The following is a 22,063-nucleotide window of genomic DNA, read 5'->3' on the forward strand; positions in this document are numbered from 1 at the left end:
TCCTCCTTTGAAGTAATTGAGTGCTGATTTCCTCTCTGTGCCAGCAATCTTTTCAGAGGTAATTCTGTGCCCCTCTATATCATTGTGGGAAAGAGAGCTCATACACAACTTCTCTAAAGATTAGAAAACTAAAACATGTACCTATTGCCACAGAGGCTGAGAAGATGTATACAAATGTGAATAAACAGTTAAAACACTACCAGATGCACAGGAAGAGCCCTTGAACCCAAATGCGATTGGCATCAAGAAAATATTAGCTTTGTAATTCTGCCTAGATGGCACATTGATGGACCAGCACTGCAGAAGGATTCAGCTGCAAGTATTTCATGCAATTGATGGTGGAAGAAAAGAAAATTTCAACAGATATTTTTCTGTTAATTCGCCACAGGTGCTCAAATACCTGTGACCTAGTATTTCAAGGATTCAAACTGCCACTGTGATAGCTTCAGGCTTTGCTTCCAGGTTATTTTACAGACTGTGGCATAGATTTTTAAGAATTTACTTCTGTTTATTGGTAATGTTGCAGTTCACATGATCACAGTCTAACAGGATGAGTGTAGTTTCTCAAAGAATCGAGGAGATACTAATTTATATCACTCCAGATTCATGTTCCATTTTTATTGTGTGCATTTGGTATTCAGTTCTTTTATTTTAACTTAACATTATTTCATCTACATGTTTCCATGTATTGCTTTTGGCCATTTACTTGCCTTGCTAGTTTCATTTTCCTGCTACCGTGGCTGGACTGTTTCTAGATTTTCACATTTATACAGAGATGCAGGAAACAGCTTAATAGAAATTGTTTTTTTTCTTATTTTATAATATTGCCGAAGAGTCTGTCCTCCAAAGCAGAATAAGCAAACAAAGTAAGAAATTTTATAGTTCTTGCTACATGTTGGGAAATCACGCTCTAGAAATATTAAATTAATTAAACAGTACCATCAGCATAGAATGTATGTATACTTTGCCCTATAATTTACACAATATTGGATTTTATTTTATGTAATGGCTTTTTAAAACACAAATGACATAAAAGTTACCATCTTACTCATTTTAAGTGTACAGGTTAGTGGTATTGAATACATTCCTAATGTGCAACATCAGAACCATCCATCTCCATAACTCTCTCATCTTGTAAAACTGAAACTCTATACCCATCGAACAATAACCCCCCATTTTCCACTCCCCACCAGCCCCTGAAAACCACCATTCTACTTTCTGCCGCCATGATTTTGATTACCCTAAGTACCTCGTGTAAGTGATATCATATAGTATTTGTTTTTTTGTGACTGCCTTATTTCACTTAGCATAATGCCCCCAATGTTTATCTGTGTTGTAGCCTATGTCAGAATTTCCTTTCTTTTTAAAGCTGAATAATATTCCATTGTATGTATATACCACATTGTGTTTATCCATTCATCCACTGATGAACACTAGGGTAGCTTCCACCTTTCAGCTATTGTGAATAATGCTGCTATGAACATGGGTGTATATCCTTGAGACTCTGCTTTTAATTATTTTGGGTATATGACCAGAAGTGGAGTTGACAGATCATATGGTAGTTCTATTTTTCATTTTGTAAGGAACCACCATACTGTTTCCCAAAGAGTCTGTCCATTTTACATTTCCCATTTTAGTGCACAAAGGTTCTTATTTCTCTGCCTTCTTACCAACATCTGTTATTTTCTGTTTTTTGATAATAGACAGCCTAATAGGTGTAAAGTGGTATCTCATTAGTTTTGATTTTTATTTCCCTAATGATTAGTGATGTTGAGCATATTTTTTGGGGTTTATTGATCACTTGTATATTTTCTTTGTTGAAATGTCTATTCAAGTCTTTGCTCACTTTTTAAATTGGGTTGTCTGGGTTTTGTTGTTCAGCTTTATGAGTTCTCTAATTATTTTGAATATTAATCCCTCATCAGAGATACGATTTGCAAGCATTTTCCCTCATTCTGTGTGTTGCCTTTTTGCCTGTTGATGTTGCCTTTTAATGCACAAAATTTTCTAATATTCATGAAGTCTAATTTGTCTGTTTTTTCTTTTGTTGCCTTTGCCTTTGGTGTCATTTCCAAGAAATCATTGGAATCTAATGCCATGAAGCTTTTGCCCTACATTTTTCTTCTAGCAGTTTTATAGTTTTAGATCTTTCATTTAAACCTTTGATCCATTTTGAGTTGATTTTTGTGTACGATGTTAAATAAGGGTCCAACTTCATCCTTTTGCATGTGTATATCCAGTTTTCCCAGCAGATTTGTTGAAAGTTCTGCCTTTTCCCCATTGAAAGGTCTTTGCACCTGTCAAAAATCCCTTATAGTCAAGGGTTTATTTCTGGGCTGTTTTATTGCATTGGTCTATACATCTGTGTTTATGCAAGTATAACACTATTTCGGTTGTGGTAGCTTTGTAGTAATTTGAAACCAGGAAGTGTGACTTCTCCAGCTTTGTTCTTTTTCAAGATTATTTTGGCTAGTTAGCATCTCTTGAGAATTTTAGGGTGTTTTTTCTATTTCCACAAAACATGACATTGGGATTTTTTGATGAGGATTGCATTGAATCTGTAGATTGCTTTGGGGAGTATTGACATCTTAACAACATAAGTCTTCTAATCCATGAACATGGAATGTGTTTCCATTTATTTATATTTTCTTTAATTGCTTTCAGCAGTGTTTTGTAGTTTTCATTGCACAAGTTTGTCACCTCCTTGGTTAAGTTCATTCCTAAGTATATTAGTCTTTTCAATGCTATTGTAAATGGAATTGTTTTTGTAGTTTCCTTTTCAGATTGTTCATTGTTTATGTTTATGCAGCTGATTTTTATGTGTTGGCTTTGTATCCTGTTACTTTGGTGAATTCATTTATTAGTTCTAACAGTTTTTTTGTGCAGTCTTTAGCCTTTTGTACATATAAGATCACATCACTTGTGAACAAATATAATTTTAGTAAAATTATATTTGTTCACAAGTGATGTGATTTCTTTTTCTTGCATGATTGCAAGATTATTTTTTAATTGCAAAATTAATTGCAAAATTAATTGCAAAATTAACAGTTGCAAAATTATTTCTTTTTCTTGCATGATTGCTCTGGCAATGACTTTCAGTACTGTATTGAATAGAAATTGCAAAAGTTAGCATCCTTGCTGTGTTCCTGATTTTAGAGGAAAGGCTTTCAGTTTTTCAGCACTGAGTATGTTTGCTGTGGGTTTTTCATAAATGGCTTTAGTGATATTGTGGTAATTTCTATTTTTAGTTTTTTGAGTGTTTTTATAATGAAAGGGTCTTGAAACTTGTCATATGCTTTTTCTTCATTACTTAAGATGATCATATTTTTCCCCTTAATTCTGTTAATGTGGTAAATTACATTGATTGATTTTTTTGTATGTTGAACCATCCCTGCATTCCAGGAATAAATTCCACTTAGGCATGGTGTATAATCTTTTGAATATGCTGCCATTTGCTAGTGTTTTGTTGAGAATTTTTACAGTGTTCCTAAGGGTTATTGGTCTGTAGTTTATTTCCTTGTAGTGTCCTTGCCTGGCTTTGGTATTAGGGTAATGCTAGCTTCATAGAATGAATTAGAAAGTAATCCCTCCTTTTTAGTTTTTTAAAAAAGTTTGAGAAAGTTTGATGTTAGTTCTTTAAATATTAGGTAGAATTTTCCCTTGAAATCAACATGTCCAGGGCTTTTCCTTGTCAGGAGATTTTTTTGATTATTAATTCAATTTCCTTACTAGGTACAGATGTATTCAGATTTTCTATTTATTCATAACTTAGAGTTGGTAGGTTTCATGTTCCTAGAAATTTGTCCATTTCATTTAGGTTATCCAATTTGTTAGCATATAATTGTTCATATACTCTTTTATAATCCTTTTTCATTTCTATGGAATTGGTAATAACGTCCCAGTTTTATTGCTGATTTTAGTAATCTGACTGTTCTCTCTATATTTCTTAGTCCATCTAGCTAAAGGTTTGTCAATTATGTTGATCTTTTCAAAGAACCAACTTTCAGTTTTATTGATTTTTTTGTTGCTTTTCTATTCTGTGTTTCATTTATCTCTGCTCTAATCTTTTTTTTTAATCTCTATTCTAACCTCCATTTCCTTTCTTTCACTAGCTTTCAGTTTAGTTTGTTCTTCTTTTTCTATTTCTAGTTCCTTAAGTTGTAAAGTTAGGTGGTTGATTTGAGATCTTTCCTGTTTTTTAATGTAAGCATTTATCACTATAAACTTTCCTCTTAGCAGTGCTTTTGCTGCATTCTATATGTTTTGGTATGTTGTGGTTTTGTTTTCCTTCATAGCTAAATATTTTATAATTTCCCTTGTGATTTCTTCTTTGATCCATTGGCTGGTTAAGAGTGTGCTGTTTAGTTTCCAAAAATTTGTGAATTTTCCTTTTCCTTTTGTATTTTTTCTAACTTCATTCTTTTGTGGCCAGGGAAGATGCTTTCATGATATATGCCCTTTTAAATCTATTGAGACTGAGTTTGTGGCCTAATACGGCCTAGCCTGGAAAACATTCCATGTGTGCTTGAGAAGAATGTGTGTGCTGTTGTTGGATAGAGTGGTCTGTTAGATCTAATGGGTTTGTTGTATTGTTTAAGTCCTCTATTTCCTTACTTATCTTCTGTCTGGTTGTTCTGTGACTTCTAAATGCTGAAGGAGACATAAAACTGAAGAAAAAGATTGAGAAGTCCAGCTTGATGAGAAATGGTTTATCAAGGGGACTCATGGACAAAAGTGTGTTTTGGGTGGGTACAAGGCGAGTAGATCTCAGAAACCCTACCTCTGTTAGGATCTGCTTTTATAGCCCTAGAGGCTAGGAGTAAATGCTGAGGGACCACCTGAGAGGAGAATGTTTATGAACAGGTGTATGTCACAGGTTGTTCTATTCACTATTGAGAGTTGAGTATTGAAGTCTCAAACTATTATTCTAGAACTGTCTATTTCTACCTTCAATTCTGTCAGTTTTTGCTTCATATATTTTGACAGTCTGCCATTAGGTGCCTAAATGTTCATAATTGTTAATATCTTCTTGCTGTATTGACGCCTTCGTTAATATATAATGTTCTTTGTCTCTTATAACCCTTTTTGATTTAAAGTCTATTTTGTCCAATGTCAGTATAGCCATCCCTATTCTCTTTTGGTTAATATTTGCATGGAATATCTTTTTCCATCCTTTTATTTTCAAAATATTTGTGTCTTTAGCTCTAAAGTGAGTCTCTTGTAGATAGAATATAGTTAGATAATTTAAAAAATCCATTCTGCCAATCTCCACCTTTTGATTAGAGATTTTAATCTATTTACATTTAAAGTAATTATTGCTAAGTAGGGACTTTTTTCTTTCATTTTGCCATTTGCTTTTTTTTTTAAATGTCTTCTAGCTTTTTTTTGTCCCTCATTTTCTGCATTACTGTCTTCTTTTGTGTTTAGCTGATTTTTTTATAGTGGAATGTTTATATTTCTTTTTCATTTTCTTTTGTTTATATTCTAGAACTATTTTTTTGTGGTTACCATGGGGATTACATTTAACATCCTAAGTAATAGGACTCTAATTTGAATTTATAACAGCTTAACTTCAATAACATAGAAAAACTCTGATCTTTTCAGCTCCACCCCCATGCTTTTTGGTCACTGATATCACCAAGTTACATCTTAATATAGTATGTGTCCCCAAATAAACTAAGAATTATTTTAAACTCATTAGTCTCTTAAATCATTTAGAAAACATGAAAGTGGAACTACAAACCATTGTTACAATAAAAATAGCCTTTATAATCACCTATTTATTTATCTTTATTGAGATCTTTCTTTCTTTACATGGCTTCAAGTTACTGTCTAGTGTCTTTTCATTTCACTCTGTAGGACTCCCTTGAGCACTTCTTACAGGGCAGGTTTACTTCACTATCTTCCCAGAATACTTTATAATGGCTTCTTTCAGTAATTTTAATTTGGATTTATTTATTTGATGTGAAGCTGTATATTTGTGAAAAGAAAGGTTTAAAGTTAATATTTATAATTTTTAAATATGTAATGCATCATTTATATATTTTGGTCATTGCAAATGTTGGGAATATATTTGGCTGCAAATAAAAAGAAATTTGACTCATTGTGGCTGTTTTAGTCATGATTCTTTAGAAAAAGAAAACCAATAGGTTATATATATATGTATGAAGAGATTTATTATGAGGACTTGACTCATGTGATAATGGAGGCTGCAAAGTCCCAAGATCTCTAGCCAGCATGCTGGTGAATCAGGAGAGCTGATATTCATGAAGTTTTACAACACCCATCATTAATTTTAAAACATTGTCATCAGCCCCCAAAGAAACCCCATACCTATTAGCATTCACTGCGCATTTTCCTCGCCCTCAACCAGCTCTAGGCAACCTAAAATTTACTTTCTACCTCTATGGATTTACCTATCTAAACATTTCATATAAGTGGACTCTTACAATATGTGGTCTTTTTTTACTTCTTTCACTTCAGATGATGTTTTTAAGTTTCATCCATGTTGCAGCATGTATAAGAACATAATTTTTTTTATTGCTGAGTAATATTCCATTGTATGGACATACATTTTACTGATTCATTCATGAGCTGATAGACATAAGGGTTGTTTTTACCTTTGACTATTACGAATAATGCTTCCATGAACATTTGTGTGCAAGTTTTCATGTTAATATATATTTTCATTTCTCTTGACTGTATACCTAGCAGTACATGTTTCACTTTTTAAGGAACTGTCAAATTGTTTTTAAAGTGGCTTCACCATTTTACATTCCCATCAGCAATGTACAGGGTTTCAAATTTTTATATATTGTAGATTGTATATATTGCAGATATAAGTGCTTTATCAGGTACACAATTTACAAAAATTTTCTTCCATCCTGTGCATTGTCTTTTCATTTTCTGATGGTGTCTTTTGAAATACGAAGGTTTACAACTTCGATGGTTCAATTTATCTTTTTTTCTTTTGTTGCTTATGATTTTGGTGTTGTATCTGAGAAATAATTTCATTACCTGAGGTCATGAAGTTTTATAGTTTTAGCTCTTACATTTAGGTCTGTGATTAATTTTTTAAAAATATTTTATTTTTATTTTTATCTTTATTTTTATTTGTTTTTAGAGAGAGAGAGAGAGAGGGAGGAGGGGGAGGGGCAGAGAAAGAGGGAGAGAGAGAATCTTAAGCAGGCTCTACACCCAGCACAGGGCCAGACTCAGGGATCAATCTCATGACCCTGAGATCATGACCTGAGCCCAAATCAGGAGTCAGACACAACCAACTTAGCCCCCCCAGGTTCCCCCTGTAATTAATTTTTAATTGATTTTTATATATGCTGTGATATATGGGTGCAGCTTTTTTCTCTTACATGTGGATATTTGGTTGACCCCAGCACCGTTTCTTTGAAAATATTTTTCTATATCCATTGAATTATTTTGGCAGAGAAAAGTGTTGAGTCCTCATTCTTCCTACTTCTACTAAACAGTGCTGGATTGCAGTACAGGAGGACATTCTTAATTGCAGAAACAAATTACAAGGCTTTTATATCTTGAATTCAGAACCATAGTTGGAAGATGACTTTTAGTGCTGTTTTCCTCCCTGGAGTCATGGGTACATGCCCAACTTACTGTCCCCACTTTGAGAACGCTTACCCTAACTTATTGGTACAGATTTCTTCAGAAAAATCATTTAAACAAAACAAACAAGCAAAAGGAAAGAAAAGAAAGTGAGATTGGCAAACCAAGAAACAGACTCTTAACTGTAGAGAACAAATTGATGGTTACCAAAGGGGTGGTGGGTGGAGGGATGTGTTAAATAGCTAATAGGGATGAAGGAGTGTACTTGTGATGAGCAACAGGTATTGTATAGAAGTGTTGAATCACTATACTGTACACCTGAAACCAATATTACACTGTATGTTAACTAACTGGAATTTAAATAAAGACTTAAAAAAAAGAACCTGTTGAGAAATGTTACACTGACCTCCTCTTGAGTAAGAGTCTGAGAACAAGGAGAGTTTGTTGAATCCCAGACATCATGTAAGGTAATCCAAACAATAAATATTTAGATTGTTTTCCTACATGTTTCAAAGTACTTTTGGTCATTAATCACTGTACCAACTCATTGGGAAAAATTGCACTGAAGAAATAATACTAATATTTACTAAATAATTATAATGTGCCAAATACCATTTTAAATTCTTTATATATACTATCTTTTATCCTCATAGCAATCTTATGAAGTCAATACTAATATTATTCTCCACTTTATAGATATGGAAACTCAGAAACAGAGAGATCATGTGGGTTGCTTCATGTCATGGTAGAGTCAGGATTTAACCTAGGTTATATGACCGCATGGCCCACTCTGAACCAGAAGTTAGAGTGAATTAGGCTTATTCCAGAGTAGGGATTGAGATTCAGGGTTTCTGTATTATGGTTTTTGAGTTTATAAGTCATTTGTCTCTCTCTTGATGAAGACTACCATTTAAGAAATGTTCATAGAGGGTGTGCTAAGATGGTGCTAAGGATTTGAGATTAGACAGTCTCTCTCTGCAGGGATAATGTAATAGACAAGTTAGCAAAATAAATATTTAGCATTTATTGAGTTCTAGGTTTCATGGCTAGTGATTCACTTGTATAAATTAATTGAATCTGCAAAATAACTCTGTGAGTTAAGTATCATTATCACTTTTATTTATAGATGAAGCCACTGAAGCAAGTATATATAATTTGCCCAAGGTCAGTTAGCAATAAGTGCCATAGCCCAGATTTGAACCTAGATGGTTTTGCTCTGCGGTCTCTGTTCTTAATCATTTTGCTGTGCAATTTCTCTAAGTAAGTAAATAGTCACCAGACATATTGTCACAACCGTGCAGTCACACCAAGAAAGCAGTGATAAGACTGGATTGTCATGTTTATGCATGTGGAGGTTGGAGTCACTTCTATAGGAGAGAAATGTGTTGTGGCTGAGAGAAGGAGAAAGGGTTTCCTGCAAATATGAGGCAACCTGAAACAAACATGGAAGTAGGAAAAGAAAAATTACTTTTAAGAGGGAGGCAGTTAGCTTGTGCCTTCACAGAAGATGGGAATGGGCTGAGAGGGTGTGATGCACACTCTGAAGCCTGTGCCAGTTTGGTCCCGAGGGGGTTGTGGTTTGGGAGGCTTTGGAGTCCTACCTCAGGAGCAAAAAGGGACAGTTTGACAGAGCAATTTTAGGAAATGAGTTTGATAAACTCAATTAGCATGCATAGAGGTTGAATCAACAATAGATTCATAGAAACTTTAATTACAAGTGTTTTTAGTAATCTAAGAAGCATCTGGAAATTACCAGGAAAAACTTGACCATTGGGGTAATACTTCTTTTCTGGTGCCAGAATTATCATAGTTTTCTTTTTCTTGTAACAGTAAAATCAGGGACTGGGGTTTATGCAGCACTTTTCTTCATGGGAACACAAATATCTCCCATTGTTCTACAGTTTTCTGCAAAAGCATTCTACCACCAATGCAGGGCTGCATGTTCAGATCTCTGTGTTTGAGTGGGAAGAGAGTATCCCCAGAGCTGGTTTGTGACAGAGAGCTGGATGTATTTGGGCAGTTTTCTCCCAGACGTGTGGGTCTTCTGGTCTGTAGCCTTGATGGACTTCGGAGCTTTCTTTGTCTCCTTGAACACATGTGTTCATTCACCTCTTGGTCATGAAGATGCTGTTAATGTTCTTTTGAGTTTGAGGCAGTTTGCAACTTTAAAGGATCATCAAATTATCAAAATAAATTTCATGTAATGTTTTCAATGAGATGACCATTAAATTGAAGTTTCTAAGTTATTTTTACCAAAAAGGAAAATTCACATCAAAAGCAAATAAACCAATATTGCCCACCCATCCTATTTCTCATATGCAAACAAAGATCAATGAGAATCAAATGTCAAATGCAGACACTTAAAAAATACCTTTGGTCCATTTCTACTTTTAAGGTAACCTGGTGGCTTCTTTTCTCAAGTCCTCACACAGGTATTCAGGAATACCAAGATGGTGTGCCAAAAATCCCAACAGCTTGTATTACAGTGGAAGATGCAGAAATGATGTCAAGAATGGCTTCTCGTGGGAACAGAATTGTAATTCAGCTGAAGATGGGGGCAAAGAAGTACCCAGATGTTGATTCATTCAACACTGTAGCAGAGATCATTGGTAGCAAGTACCCAGAGCAGGTGAGTGAAGGGAGTGCATGGGCTGTTTGGGAATAGGGTTTTGTGGTCAAGTATCAGTTTTTAGAGATGGCTGGGGAAAGAGAGAACATGAATTTACAGAGATGGTTCATATAAACTCATTGAAGGCAGGATATATATATTTACTTATTTCCCACTAAAAGTTTTACAACGATTTGAAGAGTGAAATAGGACCCATGGTGTGGAAATTCAACCTCTGTCTAGATGCACACCCACACCCCCCCCCATACACACATGTATTTATTCCATTTGGAGCCAGGTTGGCATTTGAGATCATACCAATAGCTAATAGTTATTATGCTTATTGTGTGGATTATGTTATTTGAGTCTTTCAAAGCTCAGTGAAATGGATTTACTTTCATCATTTACAGGTGAGGAAAGTAACATCGAAGGAAACTCAGGTGCCTGAGGTCCACACTCAGGTGCCTGAGGTCAAAACCAGGACCTTAAAAATGTTTAAACCAAGTTTTAAACCACAGTAATTTCCCGAAGTATTTTTTTCCTTAGCAAAGTTTGCAAATCAAATAGTACTAGAGGTAGATTCAGACTCTATGCTAGCCGAAGGTTAAATAAGTTTGGCAAGTTGCTTATTCTCTGAGTCTTAGAGAACTTTTCTGCAAAGAAGCGATGGTGTATGTAATTTAGCAGGATTATCATGAGGACTCAACTAGCCCAGCACATCAAATAGCCTAGCACAGTGTTTGGTACAATGCAGACACATGCTGAATGGAAGTTTACTTCATCTGACATCAAGTGTACCAAAAAACTGTTCTGATAAGGTGTCTGTTGCAAATTTCCTCTATTAGTAGTTATTGAAACTCTGGAAATAGCACTTAAATATCAAGTTATTCCAGAATTACAGACTTGTATATTGCTGAAGGAGGTAAATGGGGTGAAGGAAAAAGTGAATAGTGATGGAGAAACAAACGTTCTGTACCTGTCTTGACTCAGGACCTCTCCCAGACATAAGGGCTCTGTTGCGGTGAAGATTTGTTTTATGTTCTTCCTTCCCAAATTACATCCAGGATGTGGGCATGCACCAGTCTTAGGCTTGTAGCCACAGCGATAATGGAGAAGCAAGATTTCAGTAGGACCCTAGGGAGTCAGATAGCTATAGAGAAAGTCTACTTTCCAATGTTGAGAAAAGAAACAAACAAGCCCCTTGCCCTTTAGGAACCTGATAACAGAAGGGCTCAGAGTCTATATTCCAGGTTCCAAGGAGTCAGCCTCCTTAAAGTGTAATCCTTACCAGGTATTTTCCCCAGTCAGTAGTTCTAGGATAAAGTGTTGCCATTTTTAAGGCTGCTAGTCCAGAGCAGGAGGGGTTTAGGATTATCAGTGATCAGTCGTCTGGGTGAGCAGGGTTCTCTGGTCCCTAGGCTGGGTGGCAAGATGAGCGTGAGTTATCGGGAGCCTTAGTCTGCAGCAGCCAGGGGGTGTCAAGGTCTGAGCTAAAGCATTGAAGCAGAGGAGCTCTGTTTAGGGCTGTAGCAGCCAGAGGGCTGAGGTAGTGCTGGCTCATACAGCTTCCTAAGGGCCATTGGCATCTTCTGGCTGGGAATGCTTGGGTCTACTCCTCAGCTCAGGCTGATTTAAAAAAAAAATAGCTTTATGGAAGCATAATTACATAAATTTACCAAATTTAGTATACAGTTCAATGAGCTTTGAAAACTGTACACAGTAATATAACCACTACATAATAGAGAATATTTTCATCACTCCAAACACTGCTCGTACGCCTTTGCTGTCCATCTCCTCCTCCACTCCCCTGCCCCCTGGTAACTACTGATCTGCTTCCTAGAACTAGAGTTTTTTCTTCTCTAGAATTTCATAAAAGTGGAATCACAGAATGTGTAGTCTTCCAAGTCTGGCTTCTTTCACTCACATAGAATGCTTTTGAGATTTATCCATGTTGTTTTATCAATTGTCCATCCCTTTATATTGCTGCTAAGTGATATTTTATTGCATGGATATACCACAATTTGTTTATCCATTCAGCAGTTGTTGGACATTTGGGTGGTTTCTAGTTTTTGATTGTTATAAGTAGAGCTTCTGTGAATATTCTTATGCAAATCTTTCTGTGGACCTACATTTTCATTTCTCTTTGGGTAAATGCCTAGGAGTAGACTTGCTGGGTCAGCCTGAATTTTAAGCACCCTAATCTCCATCAGGATGCTTCAGTCTCTGTATTCTGTGGGGGGTAGCTTCTTAGGTGGGTAGATTCCAGAGAGTTCCCAAGACTCAGGATTAAACTTTTACCTCTACCATAGCATTGCATGGCATTCCAGAAGTTGGTTATAAATACGTTGTTACCAAGACATACAAGGTAGAAAATTAACAAAAGTTCTCCCACAAAGAAGTCCAGTATTACTTCCACAGAAGGAATGTGGATGAGTGCAGTGAATTCTCTGTGACTGTTTTTGGGGAGGAATCTGTCTCATAGTCTGCCTGAAACTGCATCACTGTGAGGGGTCCAGACTGTGAAGGGAAGCAGCAAGCATGGTTCTTCTCTCTAGGCATTAGGTGAGTTAATGAACCTAATGTAAGTAAGCATAGTCCTGATCAATGCTACCCCTTCCATGAAGCTTCCTCAGGTAACCTTCACCTCATCTCAGCACTATATGCTCTGATGGTGTCATCTCCCACCAGAGCTTGCTAATGCCCTGAGCAGACACTCTGTTTACTTTTTTTCTCTCTTCTCACTAATGCCTATACTAGGACTTGGCATGCTGTAGCTTCTCAACACATATTTTGTTTTAGTAAAATGAAGAGAGGAAGTAAAGGAGAAAATGGTTGGATAATTTTCTTAATCTCAATTCCTGTTAAATCTAGACGTTCTCCTGTCCATTTAGAATAGTGATTGTCCATTGACACATTGGACATCACCCCTAAGTGCAACTCTGTGTTGTCCAAGCCTGAACACCTCAATTCCTTCAAACCTGATCACTTGCCTAATTTCCCGTCTCTGTGAAAGGAGCCGTGTTTACCTGCCGGCACGGTTAGAGCACTTCACATTAGTTTTCATTTTCTCCTCTTTATCACTGACCTACAGCCAGGCACCACATCCTATTAAGTCTACTTTCATCATGTTAAAAAAAAAAAAATCTGCTCTGTCTTGCCTTTACTGTCATTATTGTCCTAATAATTCCCTCCCCACTGATTTTTCTTGTTCTAATCTCTCCCCTATTTTTGCAACGCAGCTCAGAGCTGTTTTAAAACGCTGATTTCCACCTGGTGTTTCCCTGCTGTCAGACCCCCTCTCCTGTTCCCTATAAGATAAAGGTTATGATAAAGATAAATACTGGGGTGAGTAATCAGAGGTGAGCAGAAGACAGAGGAAAAGAGACATAGAGGGAGGGAGGCAGTTATAGGTAAGAGAAAATTATGTAGCAGAAAATGAATGCTCAGAAGTGAGTAGAAAATGAGAATGAAAGAGGGGAAAGACATGTCTGATGGAGATTCAAATGCCAACTAAGAACGATTCTTTCATTGGCTAATGAGGGAGTCTAGCCCTCCTCCACTCTGGCAAACTTTCTGAAAATCGCTCAGCTTTGTTTTTAATGATAAGTACGGTAGTCCTGCCTTATCTGCGGTTTCGCCTTCTGCGGGTTCAGTTACCTGCGGTGAACCACAGTCCGGAAGCAGATGCTCCTCCTTCTGATGTAAGGCCAAGTCAGCAGTAACTCAAGGCTACATCACATGCCTACATCATTCCCCTCACTGCGGCTCATCACGTAGGCATTTTATCATCACACATCATCACGAGGAGTGAGTACAGGACAATAAGGTATTTTGAGAGAGCGATCACATTCACATAACATTTATTACAGTATGCTGTTATAATTTTCTGTTTTATTATGTTATTGTTGTTAAGCTCTGTGCCAAATTTAGAAGTTAAACTTCATCATGGGTATGTATGCGTAGGAAAAAATAGATATAAGGTGCAATGTTATCCGTGGTTTTGGGCATCCACTGGGAATCTTGGAATGTGTCCCCTGTGGATAAGGAGGGGACTACTGTAATGGCGGCAGTGACGTAAACATAGGTTGACTAACTTATCTCTGACACATCCTCCCTGCCTTACTCCATGTCAGACTAAAGAAGAGTGTTAAATAATGCTAAGCAAATTACTTGCAATGGAAATTAGCTCTAAAAAGAAGAGGGTTTATTGCAATTTCTGTTATTCTGCTTGCAGATCAAACATCCCGGGTGTCTTGACGGTAGGCTAACATTCACACAGTGGCTGACAGACAGTCTTCAGTGCTAACACCCAGCACAACCCCTTATATCTCATTATTCATACACAGCACTTTAATGAAAGAAAAGCAGTTAGCACATAAAGAATCCCTCTGATTTGGCCCAAGAACCATGGACGAGGTGTGGTTATTTTCAGCTCTAAAAAAGTGTATATGTGATTGATGAAGCATTAACACATTTCAAAACCCTACTGTATAATTTAGCCATAAGCTATAAGTACTGAATTACTTACATACTTACTTACATAGGCTTTTTAAAACTGCCAATAATACAAATACTTTATTGAGTTTCAATAAGTGAAAATGGCAGAGTAGGGGTATTATGCACATTAATTCTACCCTCTTCCTAAAGTGGCACGTTCTGGCTCCTCCAAGCCCAGAATCATGCCAATGTGTAGGGGGGACCCTGTCCTGACATTAGCCTGAATAAGCCCTTTCCTGGCCTCACTTTATGATGCTTCCCTGGTGTTTCACTCCAGCAAATAGGCAAACACAGAAGGAGGGTTGTGCTCAAAGTGACCTGACAAAAGGGCTGATGGCCTGAAACTAGGGAGTCGGTACACCTGTAAGACAGACTCTCTACTGAGAACAGATTCTCCAGTGTTGACTCTTGGGGCTGCCCCATCTCCTTTGCTCCTCAGTGATTTCCTAGGCCTTATTCTGAGGTTTTGCCTGGTAAATGTAATATTTTAAAAAATGTTAATATATTCCAGAAGTCTTCTGAGGGAATTGTGTGGAAAAGAAAAGTGTTTTAGATTTTTTTTTTGGTTGATAATATCCAAATCCATTTTGATAAAGCCTTGATGAGTGAAATTGTTTTTTTATACATGCATTTTTCCTATGGCAGTTATTTTCATGGATTCAAAGAACAATTTCAGTTTCATATAAAGTAGTATTTCAAATATAATGCAGTACTGTGCAGGCCAGTGGAAAACGTTGAGATGAAGGTTTTAGTTTGTTAGCTGGATAGCTCACTTTTTCTTTGTGTGTGTGTGTGGGGGGGGGTTTCTTAATATCTACACTATTAGCATTTTGGGCCAAATAATTCTTTGTTGTGGGGGTCTGCTCTGTGTGTTATAGATTATTTAGCAGCATCCCTGGCCTCTCCCCCACACCCTATAACCATGACTGTCAAACAAAAACAAAAACAAAAACAAAAACAAAACTCCAGACATTGTGAAATGTCTGGGACAGAAGTCGCCCCAGATTGAGAATCACTGGAGTGGAATAATGGAAAGAACACAGCGTGGGTGTTGCCACACGCCTTGGTTCTGGTTTTGTTTCTGCCACAATAAGCTGAATGACCCTGGCCCACTCAGTCCTTCAACTATAGAATGGGGAACTTTGTCTGGGAAAACTCAAAGTTCATTTCCAGCCTTAAAATTCCATTATTAAAAAAAAAAATACTTGGGGATCATCATCATACTGATGGTACACACATTGTATGCTGTTCGATAGTAACAAGACACAGTGGGAGCCCTTTCGTTCCTTGGCAAAGTAGCAGTGTTGGGAAGTGTTTTGTTTGTTTGTTTTTTGACATTCTGTGTTCAGATACAGTTAGGAACTCTTCTATTGAAAAAGTAAAATAAACTTTTTTTGTGGCACTTCTTAAACCTTTATTGTGCTGGTGTACGCTGGGAATTTTTAAGAAGTTTGAATATTTGTAATATTCCCCAAACTTTTTGAGAAACAGTAGGGCATAAGATTCACTGGGTAGCTTATGTTTTGGTGTTTTTTAATATTCCTTTTTAAAAACTATGCATTCATTAATGCAACACGAATTTATTGAGTACCCAGTATGTGTCAGGCATGAGAGTTACAGCAATGGTGTCAGATGGTCAGCATAGCCCTGGGGTTAGAAACATGGCCAGTAGAACTCAAATCCTACCACTCACATTCTCTTGGTAGGTCATTTTGCCTCTCTGACCCTCAATATATTGACCTTTACTGGAGAGGGGAGAGCTTATGCAAAAGCAAGGAGTTGAGAAATTGAAGGGCTCATCAGAGGGACGGAGCCCAGCCTTGACATACCATGGGCAAGGCTGGGGCTTTGTCCTGTTGGCAGTAGGAAGTCCCTGAAGCGTTTTAGCAGGAACTTTGCGTTTTGGTACACTTTGGCCACTATTAGAAGACTGAAGGCAAAGACTGCAATTCAGCTAGGAGATAGGAGGACGTGGGCTGGGATGGTTGACATAGTGTCGGGAAAGAGGAGAAGGATTCAGGAAATATTTAGGAAATAAAATTGGCAGAAGTTGTTAAAGTTTGAATGCAGGGGAGAGAAAGTGCAGTTTGGGTGGAATTCATTTATTCATTCTACAAGAATTTATTGAGCTCTTACTATATGCTGGCTGTGTCACATTCCTTTCATAGCACTTGGGGCAGAAGAGACAAGCAAGTAAACAGGTAACCACAAGTGTCGTAATATGGCAGCTACATGGTATAATAGGGGCTCATTTCAGGGGCAAACATCCTGGTCAGGGAAGCCAAGGAAGCCTTTCTGTAGAGATCCAATTGATTCCTCAACACGAGTAGTTAACCACGAGGAGTTAACCAAGCTAAAGGTTACATGGGTGGGGTTGGGGATGCTCCAAGCAGAGGGAATAGTATGTATGAAAGCCCAAAGAGTAGTGTTATTCTTTTTTTAAAGGAATGTGATGTGACCTCCTATAATTTCTAAATCTGTCTGATAGTGAACCCTGTGTTCAGCAGTTATGCTGTAAAATAACCTAAAGAAAAACGCATGGCCTCTTCCACATATGTATGTTTTTAAAAATAAATTATTGAAAATCTCAGCCATTCTTTTGGAAACAGCTTTAACGTTGATGCTGTCAAGACCTTGTCGAAGGAATAAACAAAACCTGATGGACCTGGTGAACAAAATCATGCCGTACAGAATTGACTAGTTACAGGCTATATAGCAAATGCAGTTTTGTCTTGCATCTGAATATGTAGTCTGATGATTTGTAAAACCTCCTTAATGGGTACAGCAAGTTATGTTGCCTGGGTGGGAGCCTTTTTGCTAACAAGCAGCTGTTTAAACTTTCATAAGCAAAGTAATTACTAAATCTTTCATGAACCTATTGGTTGGAACATTTGTTCACATCTTAACCTTGAGTTGGAAAGTTTTTGGGGGTGGAGTTAAAGAGTTTGAAGCTGGCAAATTTCATTCTTTTTTTTCTTTCTTATTATAAACTTTTTATGGCTTAGAACCAGCCAACCTAAATCATGGAAGGAAAAATACATGTGTGGCAAGCATAAGGCATTTCATTGTTTATTTTTCAAATTTCTGAAATGTGCTCATAGCTATGCATGCCTCTGGGCTCATAAAGACAGCAAATGGAAATAGCTCCAGCCAGACAGGCTGTTTTAGATAGATAGCCACCCAGGTAGACACAGCGCCCCTTGGAGAGTACTCTTTCCTGTACTCAGTAAGTCATCCTAGTGGCCAAAATGGGACTTGCAAGCAAGAGGATGCCATCTTCCATAGATTTGAGCACCTTTCTTTTATTAATGATGGAGTCATTTAATAATAATCATAAGATGAATAATAATCCACATTTATGGAGTGTTTACCATGTGACAGGCAGTATTCTCGATGCTTCTCATGCATTTTCTCCTTTAATTTTCACTATGACCTTGTCAAGTAAGCCATGCTGTTATCCCCATGTTACAGGTGAAGAAACTGAGGCTTAGATCATAAAGTTCACAAAGCTTCTGCATGGAAGAGCTAGGAGTAAACACAAGTTTATTCTATCCTGGAAACTGTGCTCTAACAATTAGTTATCCTGGACTTCTTAGTCTTTTTCTAGTCTGGTTTGTGAGATCCTGCTCTCTAAAGAGTTTCCTGTTTTACCCTAAACGAAAAGGAAACCAGCACAACTGTCAGCACTATAATCAGCAACAACAAATGCTTGTTGAATACCTAGTCCATGTAGAACTCTATGTGACAAACTCAGGAAATATTCTGAGGCAAAGAGAAGAGATGGTAAAGGGCCCCTTGCATGGTGGTTAAGTAAAGCAGGCAGTGAATTCTGCAACTTGGACTCCACTGTAGTGATGCACGGCCTGTGGCGCTCCATCCTGGCTGACCCAGTACGAACGTACCCTGCAATCCTTTACAGTTTGCAGTGTACTCTCACCTGTAGTATCTCATTTAATCCTGACAACAGGGCTAATTATCACAGTTTCACCTGAAAGAGGAAGAAGCTGAGATTCAAGTAAATTACTCAAGTCAGACACACATCTAATAAGTGGGAGTTAAGATTCAAAGTCTGATTCCTCTATAACTTGCTGTAGTCCCTGCCCAGAGCCCTGCAGTTTAATATAGCGTAGAACAAATGCTTTAGGGATGCTCTAAAACACAACCTGAAGAATGAAATTATTTGGATAAATAATTACCATATAATTCAGTAAGAGCAGTCTCAGAGGTTTTAAAATTGTCCCTAAATTCTTTGATCTCCTTTTAAAAGATGGAGCCAGATTACCTTCCCCCATGTGTAGGCTGTACTTAGTGATTTGCTTCTAATGAGTGGAATGTGGCAGAAATGATGGTGGGTAACGTCTGGGATTAGAACATAAAAAGCATGTGGCTTCCTCCTTGCTCTTTCTCGTGGATCACTCACTCAGGGAGAAGCCAGCTGCCATGTTGTGAGGATACTCAGGCGGCCCTGTGGAGAGGTCCATGTGGTGAGAAGCTGGGGGCCTTCTCTTATCCACCAGCACAAATTAGCCAGTTAAGTAGATCCAGCAGATCCAGTTGAGCCTTTAGATAACTACAGCCCTGGCCACCATCTTGACCATACCTCATAAGAGACCCTGAGCCAGACCCACCCAGCTTCTCTGCTCCCAGATTCTTAACCCACAAAAACTATGTGAGGTAATAAGTATTTATTATTTTAAGCTACTAGGTTTTGGGGTGAAATAATACAGTAATCAGAGAGCACAAGATACACAGAAAGGAATACTGTGTCTGAGCTGTCAGGAAAGCCGGCTACTGAAAGGTGAGAGAGATGAGCAGGAATTTAATAGATGGACAAGGAATTTATTGGGAGGTGTTCTGGGCAAAGTGAAAAGTGTATGCAAAAAATGTGCCACAGTTAAAACAAAAAATGTACTGTATAAATCCTTCGTGAAAGGGGAGTCCAGGTTATCCAAAATAGCCACCTCCCTATGTTGTTACTGCACTAAACTGTCTGGGTCTGTGTTTTGAAAACTTTAAGCTTAAAAATAGGGCCAAGAAATAGCTAATGAAGAACACCTGGATTTTCCCCAGGATTTTCACTCTACCAGTTCTGCTGCAACAATCAGGTAGAAATTAACATTTTATAACCAATTATGTGTTTTGCTTGGCATCCTGCTAACCAACTGAATTTTTTAAAAAGAGAATTGCCCAAATTTACTTGTTACTCTGTGCCATATCTCATTCATGGACTATTTATTGAGTGCTACCCATGTGTCACCCACTGTGACAGGCCCATAAACCGAACCTTTATATTTAGGTTGCAGAAATTTCTTTGCATCTCAGTTCCAACTCCACTGTTTTCTAGATTTAGCAGCAGCTCCTGATAGAAAGACTAGGTTTATTATTTAAATTAGATTTTCATATAAAATTAGTATCTACTTATTTGAAAGACAGAGAAAAATAAAAAGAATTTTTACTCAGGATCAAATTAACTCAGACAATTGCTATTAACATCTTGCTGCATTTCCTCCCCTGTGGTTTTTCTATGAATATTTTTATATAGCTATATTTTGTAGATAGTGTCAGATCTGATTTTTGTTTAACATCAGGCAAAATATCCCTTGGAATAGAAATTTTACTATCTGTAAGTTATTCTGACAAATAGATATTCTGTAATTTACTTAACCTATTATTAGATGTTTTGATTATGCATGAATCTTTCAGTAAAATGATGTTACATCTAAATAAATATGGGGCTAGGGAATTTTGGAGTTGTCTTTTGAACTGTTTATGGGTTTTGCTAAAACAGAGTAATTTTAAATAATAATCAATGGGAAGCTTAGGAAGGGGTTAACACGGTTTCTTTCCGTGCCAAAAGAACTGCCCTTGGAACATTCTAAGAACACTGTGTGGCCATGTGCCGAATGTGCCGTCATAGTAATGCTGTTAGTTAAATTAAACATGAATGATTGGATGAAGAACATTATTATTCTGTGCACATTCTTGACTCTTAATTTAAGGTTAAACTAACTTAGTTTAATGTCATGTGAATTTTTAGCAGCAATTATGCCCAGTTAATGCATGTTCTTCCTTAGTCATGCCTCATCTCTTTGCAAAATTACAATATTTCATTCCAAATTTATTCTGACCAGAACTTTCTCCCATTTTCCCTCAGTGTTTATATCAGAGGCCCTTTGAGTTTATACTGTAAACTACCATTTGTGTATTTTTATAATAAGCCTCTAAGAAGTCGGTCTGGATATGAGTGCATAGGACTCAATGCAGATCAGAGAACTGGACCTCATTCCTTCTTTATCTGTCAGGGGATGTTGTGTGGATGATAGAGATACATCTTAACATCTCTGTTCCAGTCTTTCTCCTCTCCTGTCTGGTATATCACCACCCAACCAATATTCCTCAAGGATGCCTCAGTGCAGAAATATGCCTCTGTCAACCTTCTATTTAAAATAGGCAGTGGCTCCCCACTTACTGTCAAAAAAAAAAAAAAAAGCCTTGCATCTACAAGATGTTACACTGGTCATGCCTTTCCGCAGAGATAATCTATGTCCTCCAAGCCTGGAAGATTCTCTCTTCCATATGTGTCACATCTTGGTTTCTTTGCCTTCTCCATACTGATTCCCATTTCTGTATCGACCTGTTGAAATCTGGCCTACTCTTTCTTTATTCATTTATTCACTTTAATTGAATGATTCAATAACATTCATTCATTTAATAGAAATTTACAGAGCTATAGTTGCATGTCAGACACTGTTCGAGGGCAAGCTCAGATGCTACCTCCCCTAAGAAGTCTTTCCTAATCACCTCAGCCATATGCATGGCTTCTCTCTTTAGAACTCCCATTGGTCTTTTTTATACTAACGTTTTGTCACTAATCTATATCTCATTTCTGTGTATATAGTAGGCACTCAAAAAATGTTTTTTGCATTAAAGAAAAATGAATAGATGAATGAATTAATGATTAAAAGAAAATGTTTGCCTTCTCTACCAGTGGAAGCTAATGACTAAAATAAAATGATGAAACTGGTCTAGAAATTTAATATTGTTGGGGGTTTTCAGTCTGTGAAACACCCTTCATGTGGTTTCCAACAGAGAAGGAAATGAATGCTTTTTTCTCAGCATTCTACCACATTCTACACTATCTGATATTAAAGGCAGTGTTATACTTTGTCATTGCTTTTTATCATAAGACAGTGTTTTAAGGACATTACTGAAAAAGGAAGATTCCACTTCCAGAGTACCAATAACCTATTTTAGCATTCAAAAGGCAAATATATTAACCAGAGTAGTGAGAAAAGAAGCAGATTAAGTGATTTTGAAAAACCATTTATTCTGAGCAATAAGAATCCTATAGGAACCTTGATTAGTTTCCAGTAGAAGTGAGCC

The 22,063-nt window shown here is 37.2% G+C and overlaps 1 protein-coding gene across 1 annotated transcript in view; it reads left to right on the forward strand.

The window, feature by feature from the left end:
* CPQ (carboxypeptidase Q) overlaps positions 1-22,063 on the forward strand; it is a 456,203-nt gene that overhangs the window by 196,979 nt on the left and 237,161 nt on the right. Inside the window, exon 4 of the mRNA XM_025870877.2 lies at positions 9,997-10,204. Within this exon, the coding sequence (XP_025726662.1) occupies positions 9,997-10,204 (208 nt within the window). The remainder of the gene's footprint in view (positions 1-9,996; positions 10,205-22,063) is intronic.

Source organism: Callorhinus ursinus, unplaced genomic scaffold, assembly GCF_003265705.2.
Source record: "Callorhinus ursinus isolate GAN/ISIS: 27379988/994484 unplaced genomic scaffold, GSC_fseal_2.0 scaffold5, whole genome shotgun sequence".
Lineage (NCBI taxonomy): Eukaryota > Metazoa > Chordata > Mammalia > Carnivora > Otariidae > Callorhinus > Callorhinus ursinus.